Source organism: Nicotiana sylvestris, chromosome 12, assembly GCF_000393655.2.
Source record: "Nicotiana sylvestris chromosome 12, ASM39365v2, whole genome shotgun sequence".
Lineage (NCBI taxonomy): Eukaryota > Viridiplantae > Streptophyta > Magnoliopsida > Solanales > Solanaceae > Nicotiana > Nicotiana sylvestris.
The window spans coordinates 108970234-108984302 of record NC_091068.1 but is presented as its reverse complement, the minus strand read 5'-3'; the positions used below and the strand labels follow the sequence as shown (position 1 = coordinate 108984302).

General features: G+C 35.5%; 1 protein-coding gene across 2 annotated transcripts; it reads left to right on the top strand.

Annotated features, from left to right (window-relative positions):
• The first annotated feature begins 6509 nt into the window (after positions 1–6509).
• On the top strand, positions 6510–13801 carry LOC104234315 (rhomboid-like protein 15). 2 transcript variants are annotated; one of them, XM_009787855.2, is made up of 13 exons: positions 6510–6593; positions 7755–7920; positions 8656–8959; positions 9151–9183; positions 9273–9364; positions 9530–9603; positions 10716–10810; positions 10896–10965; positions 12257–12426; positions 13084–13135; positions 13215–13271; positions 13379–13450; positions 13530–13801. In XM_009787855.2, the coding sequence occupies exons 1-13, from the start codon at positions 6570–6572 to the stop codon at positions 13533–13535; spliced, it is 1215 nt and encodes a 404-aa protein (XP_009786157.1). In that variant the 5' UTR covers positions 6510–6569; the 3' UTR covers positions 13536–13801. The 2 variants fall into 2 exon arrangements, with proteins under 2 accessions (XP_009786157.1, XP_009786156.1); XM_009787854.2 differs by having other exon boundaries at positions 10893–10965.
• Positions 13802–14069: the final 268 nt, after the last annotated feature.

Genomic DNA, 14069 nt, shown 5'->3' with positions numbered 1-14069 from the left:
TCTTGTTGTTGCTGCTGCTGACTTGCCTGCATTCTGTTCTTCTGTTGTATTCAACATTCAGGTACACATTTGAATCTCACATTGATGTAACAGTTAAAAGCATGAAATGAAAGATGCACAGGAGTTTAATCAGTCGCTGCTTTACTATAGCTTTATAAATGTGGTTAAATCTGTGTAAATTTTTAGTTTGTAGCTCAATAGAGAATACATTAGTGAGCTCGTACTTAATTGAAGCTTATACTGGTCTAAAACTGCGATATATGATTTGTTTAGTGGTATACATGATGTAACTATATAATTCATGGAATGTGCGATCACTTAGTGTAGTTGTTAATTCGAACTTTTTCTCCAGTTGTTTTGAACATGTAGGGTGGATGGCTTTTAAATCTTGCCAAATACAATACAATTTTAAATTTTTGAGTTTCAACTTCATTAGGCAGTTTATAGGACGAGTTCCGAATACCATTAGTAGCATCCTCTAATAAGTAATTCTATTAATCTTGTTTAAATGGGTTAGTTTAAATTTAGCTTGAGGAGTGTTTGGAGTAAGAGTAGCGTTTCATCAATCTTGTATGTAATTCCTTTTTTTTATCAAATTAAGAGCATGTTCCATAAGGTACAACATTCTTCACCTTGCAAACAATTAATCAGATGATTAACAAGAATCCGGAGTTGGCCAAAGCATGCAATTTAATTAGAGTATATTTTCTTTCTCCATTCCTTAGAGACGAACATAATAAAGATGTAGTCATTGTAGGTTTACCTGTTTCATAATGAGAGACGAGCCTCGCCAAATGAGAGGCACAAACTGCGGGGCCCTCATAAGTGTATATATATTAAATACTTAGAATTTGGGATGGACTGTTTAGTGGATTTCACTACCTTCCCTAAAGATAATAACGCGTTAGACTCTTTAGGCGCGACTTAATTAAATTACATTCTTAAAATTCGGGTGCGCATTTATGTGACCCAAATTCAAATCTCAACGGAGTCGAAATGTGTTAACAACTACGGGTGCATTGATTGTGACGTGGTTCGAGATGCATTTTCACGACGTTGTAATTCTATAAAAATAAATGATAACAATAAAAGCGGTTTAAACTTAATAAAAGCACACAAGTCATAACATGTATTTAAATCAGATATTTAACCATTATAACAATTTAAGCGACCGTGCTAGAACCACGGGATTCGAGGGTGCCTAACACCTTCCCTCGGGTCAACAGAATTCCTTACTTAGAATTTATGGTTCGCAGACTTCATTTGGAAAGTCGAAAATTTCCTCGATTTGGGATTCAAGATAAACCGGTGACTTGGGACACCAAAAGCCAAACCTTTCCCAAGTGGCGACTCTGAATTAAATAAATAATCCCATTTCGAATATTGTCACTTAAATTGGAAAAACTCCCTCGCGCATTTAACCCTCCGGGGCGGGCTCGCAAAAAGGAGGTGTGACATTTATAACATGCATTTTCTGCATTTGGTGCTTGCACCACTTTATGCTTTTGTTCCTTCCTTTTCCACTGCTGGTGGTGAGGAGTGTTCTTTGGTGCATTATTATTACCATGATTAGAGTTTCTTTTCCGACCACGACCATGACCACGACTGGGGCCACGACCTTTTCCACGTTTAGCCTGGTGGAAGTTCGTCTCATTCACTTCAGGGAATGGACAAAAACCAGTAGGTCGGCATTCATGATTGTCACACCTCCTTTTTGCGCGCCCGCCCCGAAGGGTTGAATGCACGAGGGAGTTTTTCCAATTTAAGTGACAATATTCGAAATGAGATTATTTATTTAATTCAGAGTCGCCACTTGGGAAAGGTTTGGCTTTTGGTGTCCCAAGTCACCGGTTTATCTTGAATCCCGAATCGAGGAAAATATTCGACTTTCCAAATGAAGTCTGCGAACCAGAAATTCTAAGTAAGGAATTCTGTTGACCCGAGGGAAGGTGTTAGGCACCCTCGAATCCCGTGGTTCTAGCACGGTCGCTTAAATTGTTATAATGGCTAGATATCTGATTTATTACATGTTATTACTTATGTGCTTTCATTAAGTTTAAAACCGCTTTTATTATTATTTATTTTTTATGGAATTGCAACATTGTAAAAATGCATTTCGAACCATGTCACAATCAATGCGCCCATGGTTGTTAATACATTCCGACTCCGTTGAGATTTGGATTTGGGTCACATAAATGCGCACCCGAATTTAAGAAGGTAAGATTATTAAAATGCACGCCTGAAGCAATTATCGTATTATTATTTCTGGGTAAGGCCGTGGAATTTTGCTAAACGGCTCATCCCGAAGTCTAAGTAATTTTAATTAAACATTTATCGAGGGCCCCGCAATTTGTGCGTTTTATTTGGCGAGGCTCATCTCATTTATTTTTATCAGGATAATCCTAAAGTGCCTACATTTTCTATTAAAATTGTCTCTACAAAAATGAAAGAGAAAAGGTCTTAATTTATTTACATGCTTGAGTTGTTATAGTTGAGTTTCGAATATGATTCGTAAATTCTGAAAAAATGATACAAGCAAGGCAATCCGTTGCCAATACGGGCACAGGCTCACGTATTACTACCTAATTATATTATACTAGGCATGTTCTCAGTTTGTCAAATTAAAAAAAAAACTTGGCAATCTAATTTTTATCCTAAAACAATTACATGCTGGAATTAACCAATATTATTTAACTAAACAATTTTCTTACAAGTTCCGAAATGGTCTATTCGTTTGATTTTTAACTTAGACGGAGTTACTACACCATTTATTTATTTTTAAGCAATATATAGATAGTTCATCCGTTAAGCTATCGTTGGATGTTCCACTATATATACATTAAATAGCTACATGATTCCGATTTTTGTAAGCTAAATAATTTATATATACAAATAAAATTAAGAATATAATTCAAAATAAATTTAGAACTTCAATTCTTCATTTTTCGTATTCATGCTTCCTGTTTCAGTTTACAATAATCAGCGTGTCAGTTAAAATTTGATTGAACAATATTTTAGCAACAAACAATCCTATTTTCGGATTCAACAACAACAACAAACAAGTATATTTAGATTTCTAAATTCAATCATATTGAACTTAAAATCAACTCTAACAACATTACAACAAACAATTCTTATATTAAACTTTAAACAAGATTATGAGACCAATTCAAGAAATAATCATAAATGGTAAACAAGAAATCAAACTATACACATTTCGGATTCAAGATCAAACAAACATAATATGAACATGAATTAAATCTAAAAATAAAAACGACGGATTCAAATGATTAAAACCAACATACTTCCCTTATTACAACTAAATTCTTTTAGGCAAATGACAAAACAAAACCTAAGAAGAAACAATTATGAATTTAAACTTGAACTTAACAATATTAACAATTTCCGGAAAATACATAAAATACATTAAACAAATTGAAGAAACAATTAATTAAACTTCAATTTGTATCTAACTAATATTAAACTAACAAATATTCACTTAAACAATAATACAAACATGAAATAAACATGAAAACAACTAATTAAACTTCTATTTTGAAATCTGAAAATTAATTTTAACAAAGCACATGAACATGAACAAACTAGAAAAACGATTTCAACGATGAACAACGAACAAAACAAGAATCAAATATTTAACGATTTTAACTTTGAGAAATATAAAAACGAAAATGGACAAAAATAAAATTCAAAACTACTAACCGGATTGAAACGACGAACGACTAACCAACGACGAACTCGAACTTAAGGATTCGGCTGAAACAACGTCGAAGAAGTAGCAATGGAGGTTAAGGAGAAACAGCGACGACATCCGTTCGGAGCAGCCATGGCTGCTCATCGAAGCTGGACACGGGCAGCAGTTGACGCGGCAGAACAGGAGCAGCTGGTCGACCATGGTAGCAGCTCGACGTGCTCGGAAGGAGGAAGAAGCAGCATCGCGGCAGAAGCAACGGGGGCAGAAACGGGCAGCAGTGGCGCGTTTGAACGATGAGGAAGCAGCTGCGGCGCAGCAGGAGCTTCGACGAGCAGCAGCAGCAGTCTTAAAGTGAGGAAGAAGAAGCAGCAACGTTGGTTAAAGCTCGACGAAGAACGAAGGAGGAGGAGCAGCCATGGATGAGCTTTTTGAGCTCGACATGGAGAAGATGAAGACGCAACTGGGTTGTCCATGGTGAGGGTGAAGATGAAGCTGTGAGGGGTTGTTTGGATGTGATAATGGAGGGTAAAGGGCAGCCATGGGAGGGGTGTTTGGATGCTTGGAGAAGAAGAAGATAATAGGGAGGGGGGTGGCGGATGGTTAGTATAGTTTTAGGGTTTTCTTTTGTTTTTTTTTCTTTCTTTGTTTTTTTTTTTTTTTAAAAAAAAAATGAAAAATGAAAATGAAGAGGGGGAGTTGGGTTGTTGGTACTGGACTGGGTCGTTTGGGAAGATTGGGCCATTTTTTGGGTCTGTGGCTTGAAATCGAAGAAGAGACCCAATTCCGACTTTCTTTATATTTTCGCTCTCTTTTCTTCTTTTATTTCTCTAAAACTAAATTATAAAAATACATAAACTATTATTAAGAACTAAATTAAGTTATAAAAGCGCAAATTAACTCCAAATAACAATTAACGCACAATTAAGTAATAATTAAGCATAAAATTGTATATTTGGACATTAAATGCTAAAAATGCAAACGATGCCTATTTTTGTAATTTTTAATTTTTGTAAAACACATTTAATTACTAACAATTGTATAATTAAATCCTACATGCAAAATGCGACATATTTTTGTATTTTTTATTAATTTAGCAAATAAACATGCACAAACAAATACAAATAATTATTCAAAATATCACAAAATATCACAAAATTGCACACCAAAGAAAAATCATTTTATTTTTGAATTTTTTGGGAGTAATTGACAAGAACCAATAGGTCGGCTTTCATGATTTTTCATTAATAGCCCATTATGTTGCTCTGCTATAAGAAGATGTGAGATAAGTTCAGAATACTTTTTAAATCCCATCTCTCGATATTGCTGCTGCAGGAGCATATTCGAGGCATGAAAAGTGGTGAAAGTTTTCTCCAACATATCATGATCAGTAATATTATCACCACATAACTTCAATTGGGAAATAATTCTGAACATAGCAGAATTATACTCACTGATAGATTTAAAATCTTGTAGCCTTAGATGAGTCCAATCATATCGTGCCTGTGGAAGAACGACCATCTTCAGGTGGTCATATCTATCTTTCAAATTATTCCACAGTATGACTGGATCTTTAACAGTAAGATATTCCATTTTCAGGCCCTCATCAAGGTGATGGCGTAGGAATATCATTGCTTTGGCACGGTCTTGGTTTGATGCCTGATTTTTGTCTTTGATGGTGTCTGCCAGACCCATCGCATCAAGATGAATTTCAGCATAGACATGTAGCTTTTGCCCGATATATCCAGAGCTACAAATTCAAGTTTAGAAAGATTTGACATTATTTAGGAAAAGAAAGTTCTTACCTCAGATACTTTCAAAATATTTGCTCGATGGCAGAGTCTCGTGCTGATAACTTGTTATAAAATAAAGACTATAAAGTAAAGACAAGTATAGAGAGAAACTGATATATTATTCGAATTCAAACTGATGTACATAATGAACTGAAATCTCTTCTATTTATAGAAGAAAGGAAGCTGCTGTGTAAGCTGCTACTATACCAGATATGGATAATCTTCTACTGAGAGCAATGTTTATCCATAACGGAGTACTGAAAGGATAAGCTTATTATACCCGATATGGATAATCTTCTACCGGGGGTAATGTTTATCCATAACTGGGTACTGAAAGGATAAGCTTATTATACCCGGTATGGATAATCTTCTACCGGGGATAATATTTATCCATAATTGGGTACTGAAAGGATAAGCTTATTATATCCGGTATGGATAATCTTCTACCGGAGGTAATGTTTATCCATAACTGGGTACTGAAAGGATAAGCTTATTATACCCGGTATAGATAATCTTCTACCGGGGATAATATCTATCCATAACTGGTAACTGAAAGGATAAACTTATTATACCCGGTATGGATAATCTTTTACCGAGAGTAATGTTTATCCATAACCGGGTATCGAAGTGATAAGCTTCTTCAGGAAGCTTATTTTTCCAATAGAGTGCTTAAATAGATAAACATATTTACGGTGGAGTCCCATATGGATAAGCTTCTTCAGGAAGTTTATTTACAACGGAGTACTAAATGAACATTTATAATATAATATATTTATAACATTAACATAATATTAAAGCAGTCGTAGAGAATAAATAATAATTAAAAAAGAAAAGAAAAGAAATTAACACGTCCTCACAGAAAACTTAGTAACGAAGAGATTACTATTCGGATCCAAGCGGGTCGCTACAAATGGATTCGTGCCTATTCCATTGAATTGAATTGATTCAGATTCAGACCCGACCCGACCCAAAGCCAGGAGTATATATAAATATACAGTCTTGAGTTCTACACTACCTGAAAAAACAACGTTCGAATTGGAAATCAAATAAGAAAAAACTCGGTGAAAATGAGACCGAACATTGTGCCTGAGGTAATTTTTTCTCATCATTTTCATTTTCGATCTACAAGTTATTCACTTATCCTTTTTGTATGCTAGGGTTCTATTCTTATTGAAGTTAGAAAAGTATTGGGGTTTATAAAAATGTAGTGAAAATGCTTGATTTTTGAATTCTGAATCTCTGATCATGTTTAGTTATGGAGAACTAGAGTAACTTAGGGTTAATTTTTTTTAGCATTACTGAAAATTATAAGGTATTTTCATGATTGTGAAGTTAGTTTTCATTTTTGGTCATGTCATTTATTGAGGGACTATTTCTGTTGACTGTATGTAACTGTGACGCGTCACATGTTTTGATGATACAATTGGAAATTAGTGTGATTTTTATTTGATATATATTAAAATCTAGTAGTGAATATAGTATAATGGTGCAAAGCTATGAGCAATTCACTGGCAATGAATGTTTTTGCATAAAGCTATTTTTTCTTCAAAATCACGAATTGCATAAAGTTTGTAACCTTCTCTACCTTCACTAGGTAGGGGTAAGGCTTGCGTACACACTACGTCACTACCCTCCCAGACCCCACTTGTGGGAATACACTGGGATTGTTGTTGTTCTTGTTGTTGTAACCTTGCCTCAGCTAGTACAGTCGATTTCAAATATTGTTAGTAAAGTTTATATTCAATAACTGTATTGTTCTTTATATTCTTGCAGTGATTATGTCACTGCAAGGCTGCAACAATAATGTGCTTTATATTGCTTTTGAAGAATGATCTTGAATTCGTTAACATTTAAGCAATTCATTATTATAATGGATTGGCCAGTGATTTTTTTATTTTAGACAGTTCTTTTCATTCCAAATTATGTGTCTATCTTTTCCTTTTTTCAAAAGATTTCTATTAGCTCTTTATTTTTAAGTGTCACTTCGAAGCAAAAAGTGATATTTAGATCAAGGACTACCGAGTTATCAGATCCGCCATTTTACTTTATTATTCTTCCGATAAGAAGCAACTAGAGATATTGTCTTCTTATCTTATCCATTTTATCTCGTGTTCTACATATTCCTACTTCAGACAATTAAATTGGAACATATTTCTTAGTACCGCATCATGTCTAGCTTGGATTTCAAAGACAAGAGTTAGTGGGAATAATAGCTTTTATGTTGACTGTCACTTGTTCCAATTTGTTTGTAGGCGGGATTGCAGACAAGGATGGGACAGTGGTGGGAAGGAATTCCTGTACTTACATCTGCAGTGGTGGTTGTTTGTGGGGTAATTTACTTGGTTTGCCTTTTGGTTGGATATGACTCCTTTGCTGAAGTATGCTTCTGGCCCTCTGCTGTAATTTCTCGATTTCAAGGTACACGGTCACTTATAATGCTGCTCATACATCAAATTGTGCCTGTTAAGAAGAAACCCTGTTAAGCTGCACTCAAATTACTCTTTCCATATCTGAAAGATAAATTTGATTGAATCTTTTCAATTGAATTTGAGGATGATTATACATTGCTATTGTCTAGCATCCATTGATGAGTTTTTTTTTTTTTTTGGGGGGGGGGGGGGAGGGAGGGGCATGGTGGCTGTAGTGGTTATTTAGCTAGGAATTAGTTTCTGATGATCAATTGTTTTAATCGTTCACTTGCTTAATAGCTGCTGGCACCCTTACTCTTTCATACTCTTCTCATGCATTTGCCGCACAAAAACTAACTTTCAAAAAGATACCACTTGTATTTTTCATTCATTCGCGATGAATCACGTAATTTCACTTGCTTAGTGGTTATTTAGCTAGGAATTAGTTTCTGATGATCAATTGTTTTAATCGTTCACTTGCTTAATAGCTGCTGGCACCCTTACTCTTTCATACTCTTCTCGTGCATTTGCCGCACAAAAACTAACTTTCAAAAAGATACCACTTGTATTTTTCATTCATTCGCGATGAATCACGTAATTTCAACTTTGATTTGCTTGCTCTGCAGTACATGTATGCCTTTTGTGGAGCTATAATTTTGATATCCTTTCTTTCTTTGTCATTTCTAGCATAACTTTGCATCTTATTTATGTTGACACCCATTTTATTTTTGTGTTTCTCTGGCAGTTTACAGGATTTTCACCTCAATTCTGTTTCATGGTTCTCTACTGCACGTTCTGTTTAATATGTTAGCTTTGGTTCCTTTGGGTTCTGAGCTGGAGAGGATTATGGGATCTGTGCGCCTGTTATACATAATTGTTCTGTTGGCCATTAGCAGTGCCTTATTCCATCTTCTTATAGCATTGTTGGTTGCTCATAATCCCTTTCATCCTTCTCCATACTTTATGGACGAATGTGCTATAGGTTTCTCAGGCATCTTATTTTCAATGATTGTGATTGAGACGAGTCTAAGTGGGGATCAAACTAGAAGGTTTGTTTGTTTCCTGTTTCTGGATCCTGTATCTTCTTTTTAAATCAATTAAAGTATGGTTTTTTTTCGTTTCTTTCACGGATAGGTTTGGTAAAATGACTGTATGAGATTAGATATGACTGGTCACCTCAGATCAATTTTGAATTGTTGGAATCATGTGTTTGTTAATGTCAGTTTGCTTCTTTTTGCAGTGTGTTTGGGCTTTTCAATGTGCCTGCTAAATGGTAACAGTGTAACTTTCCGATAATTGTATTTGGTTGTACGTTTCGCATCATAGCATCTTATGCTATAATATTGATTGTTTTTCCACTAGGTATGCATTGATATTATTGGTAGTGTTTCAGCTTGTTATGAGTAATGTCTCCTTACTTGGACATCTATGTGGTATTTTGTCTGGATTTGCATGTAAGTAACTTTCACCCTGCTGGACCTTCTTCAAGTTTTCAAAATTCTATTCCCTATCATTTGTGATATCATGATAATTACGGCCACAATCTTTACATCTTAATTTGTATTCATATATCTTTTAAAACTTTTTCTTTTTCCCTTCCCTTTTCTTGATGGTACCAGATACATATGGATTGTTCAATGTTTTGATACCGGGGACTTCTTTCTTCTCGGCTATTGAATCTTCCTCATATCTAGTAAGTTCTCGAAAGAAAAGTAAGATACTCCGATATTTCTTAACTCTTAAACCAAGTGTGTGCTCTACTTTGAGGTATAAAGTGACACGGAGCATCACCCTTCTGATTGACTTGGCTTGCTTGTTTGCTTCATTTTTCCTTGATACTTAAACTTCCCACCTTGGTTTTTTGGCATCTTGTAGCTAATAAAATCTTAAATAGGATAAGCCTATTATCAAAAAAAAAAAAAAAAAAAAGGAAGTTAAGCCTATGATCAGGGCATTTGCATGGTAAATTGTCACAGCCAGAGACACTACTAATAGTTGACAGGGGACGATGGTTTAATCCAAAATGGTCCGGTGGGTAACCAAGCGAAAAGATAATATGTTTGCATCTTAATTAGTACAAGAAATTGTTGCCTCTCGTTTATTGCTGCCGTGGGTGGTTTGTCCTAGGCGATAACAATGCTGTTAAGTAGATGCTGCTTCACGTCCTTGTGCAGAGTTGTGCCGATTCTATATGTTCTCTTCTCTGAAATCCCAAAGATAAGTGTTTCCGTAGGCCATATTATATGCCGTATTATATCTCTGGTTCATTCTTTTCTCAATTGGTATATGTATAATTTTACTAGAATGACACTCAAGGGAGTGTACAAGAACCCAAAATTTTGATGAGAGAAGACCCAAAAGATCACAACCTGTGGGGGAAACACTTTTATAGCTGTCGAAAACAATCCTAAATTGAGGCACTCACATCTTTCTCCCTTTTGATTGTCAAACCGGTTAAGTCCCTTTAGCTTTTGTGTATTTAACTTGAACAAGAGAAAAATTGTTTGTTCATTACTGTTATATCCAAAATTAAGGCACTCACATCTTTCTCCCTTTTGATTGTCAAACCGGTTAAGTCCCTTTAGGTTTTCTGTATTTAACTTGAACAAGAGAAAAATTGTTTGTTCATTATTGTTATATTGAAAGATCGGATCAATGTATAGAACATTAGAACATTTTAGTGGTTGAAGCATGCTTTTTTTATGGCACACCTAAGCCCTCGCCCACCTCTCAATTTCGTTTTGGTTGATGCACTTCAATGACAAAGTGAAATTAGCAAAATACTAATATCTATCTTTTGGGCAGTCAACTTGCGTGAGGCGACCAAAGTTTATTATGAGCACTGGTGGTAATGGTGCAGGATACCTACCCACACATTCAATTCAAACTGTGACCTCCAGGTAGATCCTGTTTTTAATTTAGTTATAATCTTACTGATTTAATCTGAGCATGTGCAGAAATAGTGATGTTTCTTCCTTTCAGAAGTGGAGTGCTTTCTGGAAATATTTGGGAGAACCTTTCTTCGTGGATGCCACAGAGGGAGAGCTCTGCTCAGGTATCTTCCAGATTATCCAGACTTGCTTAGAAGATAAACATATGGGTATTGGATTAATCTGACCTTGCTTCTCTTTAGAAATAGTACATGCATGAAACTATGTTTGGTAAATTTTTTGGGTAAGAAATATATGAATAGCAGTGAGAGAGATGGTAGATAAATGACATAAAGGAACCCTATGTTTGTTTGATTTCAATGCTGGTGATGACAAGCTTATTAGGGAGAACAACTTCTCTCTTGTTATCTTTGAGACTGTTGACCTTCATACTCTATAAATTGCAATGCAACCCTGTATGTAACCTGTGAGAATAATTGCACAACCTACCCAAGTTTCCTGTTATCACATTTAAAGGTAATCACCAAAGTAGTGATTGAAATGAACATAAGTAGAGACCATATTAGTTGGAATCAAGTAAGAAAAAGAAAAATAGTTTACAACATCTCTTTTTTTTTTTGGGTTCCTATTAAGTAATTTTTGTATGACCATAAGTATACTCTTTCTGGTTTTGAATAAGATTTAAAACAGCACCACTATATGAAGTGGTATAATTTGTTTGTCAGTGTGTTATAGAGTAATTTATTTATTTTTTCCTCTTCTTCTTTTTCTCCTTTGTTTATTCTTATTTTCTTTTCTTGGGAGGGGATCCTAATTTACTTTTGCATAACTTTTGTGAAGGTTTTCATAAATATGTGAACTACAAGGTTTGTTAAAATACAATCTTCTCTATTATCTCACAAAAATGGATTTGATTCCATTTCATAGAGTGAATTGAGTTTTCAAAGCACGTGTTACCTCCTCTTAGAATTTTGGAAGAAAAATCACAGAAGTTGGAATGGAAGAACTTTTGGTGATTGATAAAAAATATAAACAGTTGAATTCTCGGACTTAATGTGGTACGAGCCCATATTTCTCTCTCAAATGTCCCGTTGACTGGTCTAGGTTAGGAGGAGTTGAGAGGGTATGGATGTTATTTCCCTATCTATTTAGCTTGATGTCTATCTTGTCCTCCTTTTCTTGTCAGCAGAAATTTCTTTTAACAAAGTAGGTAAAGCTGTAATTGAGCTTGGTCTCTAGTGGGCTGTGAATGAGAGGAAGTCAATGCCATTTTCTAACCTGTGTATTGATGAGTCTCACAGATCTACTCATCAACCTTCTCTTGCAGAATTCTCAACAAACTACACAACTGCTTAATAGTCACTACTTACATAGCTCTCTTTTGTGTGTGTCGTGTCCATGCATAAAAATCTTGAATTGAAGTCTTATCAAGTTATTAACTTGTTGAAAATGCAGCCGGTGACAGATGATAGCAGGTTTCCAGGGAGAGGAAGAACTCTAACTTCTCAAACCTCCACTGGAAATCATGATTCAACGTTACAGGCTAGGCTCCTGAGTGGTAGCAACAGCCCTGAGCGTATTTCAGCTCCAACAGCACTAGGTGGAGAGCGGAGCTTAACTGGAAGGTACTAGAAACAGACTGTCGTTAGATGCTAAATTGATGGTAATCATATCGATTTTGAATTTATCTTAATCATTGGTTGTTGCACGAAAATCGATCTGTTTTTAATTGCATTTCACATTCTGCTGCCTATTTATACTGCTTTCTGATTTAGTGATTAGCTGGCATAGAGGTGTTGAAATTTGGCATATCCAGTAACCAAGTTTAAGTTATATGACTTATCACTACAGATAAGAAAAGCTGGTTTTGTTCAATATTTTCACAAAACTACACACATTCTGCTGCCTATTTATACTGCTATCTGATTTAGTGATTAGCTGGCATACAGGTGTTGAAATTTGGCATATCCAGTAACCAAGTTTAAGTTATATGACTTATATCACTACAGATAAGAAAAGCTGGCTTTGTTCAATATTTTCACAAAACTACACTTCATTTACACAATATAATTTCTTCTGGATTTTCTGATTTCTATCTATATCACAGTAGAGTTATATCAAATAATCCACATCACAAGCAGAGGCTCGAATTTCAATAATTGGCTGGCATTCAACTGCGGATAGAGATTGATAGCTCCACTTTTATTGTTAAAACCTAAGTGATTGGTATCGTGATTTGCTCTAAACACAGTGTTATATTTTGATTCTGTTTGACTACTCAGACAATCAGCAGTAGATGCTACGGCCGGAGCTACCAGACCGATAGGACAGCAGGTATATGATCCAGACTTTGGACCCTTGCTAATTGTTATCCTTACAATTGTCAATGCTAAAAGTATCTCTTTGTATATAGGGCTCCATTCCCTCAGATGAAAGTGTTCAGAAGCTTGTTGCAATGGGTTTTGAGAAGGTACAGTTATGGTTCAGATTCGCTAATGGTGGTGGTTTTAGTTTGAATGCATCATGAATGCGCTAACTTCTGGCTCATGAATGCGCTAACCATCTTGACTTTCTCAGACACAAGTAGAAGTGGCACTGGCAGCAGCAGAAGGGGACATAAATGTTGCTGTAGAAATTTTAAGCCAGCAGGTATTTTTTTTCGGGTGTTTATTATCCCAGACATAGGGGGCTTTATTCTTACTGGTTCTTTCAAACATCTCATTTGCAGGGTTAATACGAAATGCGGTCATCAGATTAACATCATAACATGACTAAATGCCAAGGCTTTGCAAAACCAGTTATCTGATTATGAACCCCTGGTTTTTTCCTCTTTTTTGTATATATTTTCTGACATCAAATTTACCCAATATTTGTCGAGAGAAGGAAGGCCTTTATGTGTGTGATTTACGCCTGACCCACATAAAGCAGATCTTAATTGTATACAGTAACTGCTTTTGTGGTTTTACTTGCTGCAATATCAATGAATCATCTTTTCTGGTCCTCCCATCCAATAAAGGGCAGCCCCGTGCACTAAGCTCCCCCTATGCGTGGAGTCGGGAAGGGCGAGACTACAAAGGCTTATTGTGCGCAACTTTACCATGCATTTCTGAAAGAGGCTATTTCCAAGGCATGAACCCGTGACCTCGTGGTCCTCCCATTCAATATGAGAATGAATTCACTTTTCTCTCTTTTTAACTGCAATTCTAACTGCAAATATCTTTCTTTTTCCTCCTTGATATATACGCTTTCCTCCTTTTTTTCCTATGAA

What these genes read in the sequence shown, in the direction of transcription:
- LOC104234315 (XM_009787854.2), top strand. Translation starts at nt 6,570, where the DNA reads ATGAGACCGAACATTGTGCCTGAG. An exon ending in GACCGAACATTGTGCCTGAG is followed by an intron (nt 6,594 to 7,754) that starts GTAATTTTTTCT and finishes ATTTGTTTGTAG; the next exon opens with GCGGGATTGCAGACAAGGAT. An exon ending in ATTCAAACTGTGACCTCCAG is followed by an intron (nt 10,811 to 10,892) that starts GTAGATCCTGTT and finishes TCTTCCTTTCAG; the next exon opens with AAGTGGAGTGCTTTCTGGAA.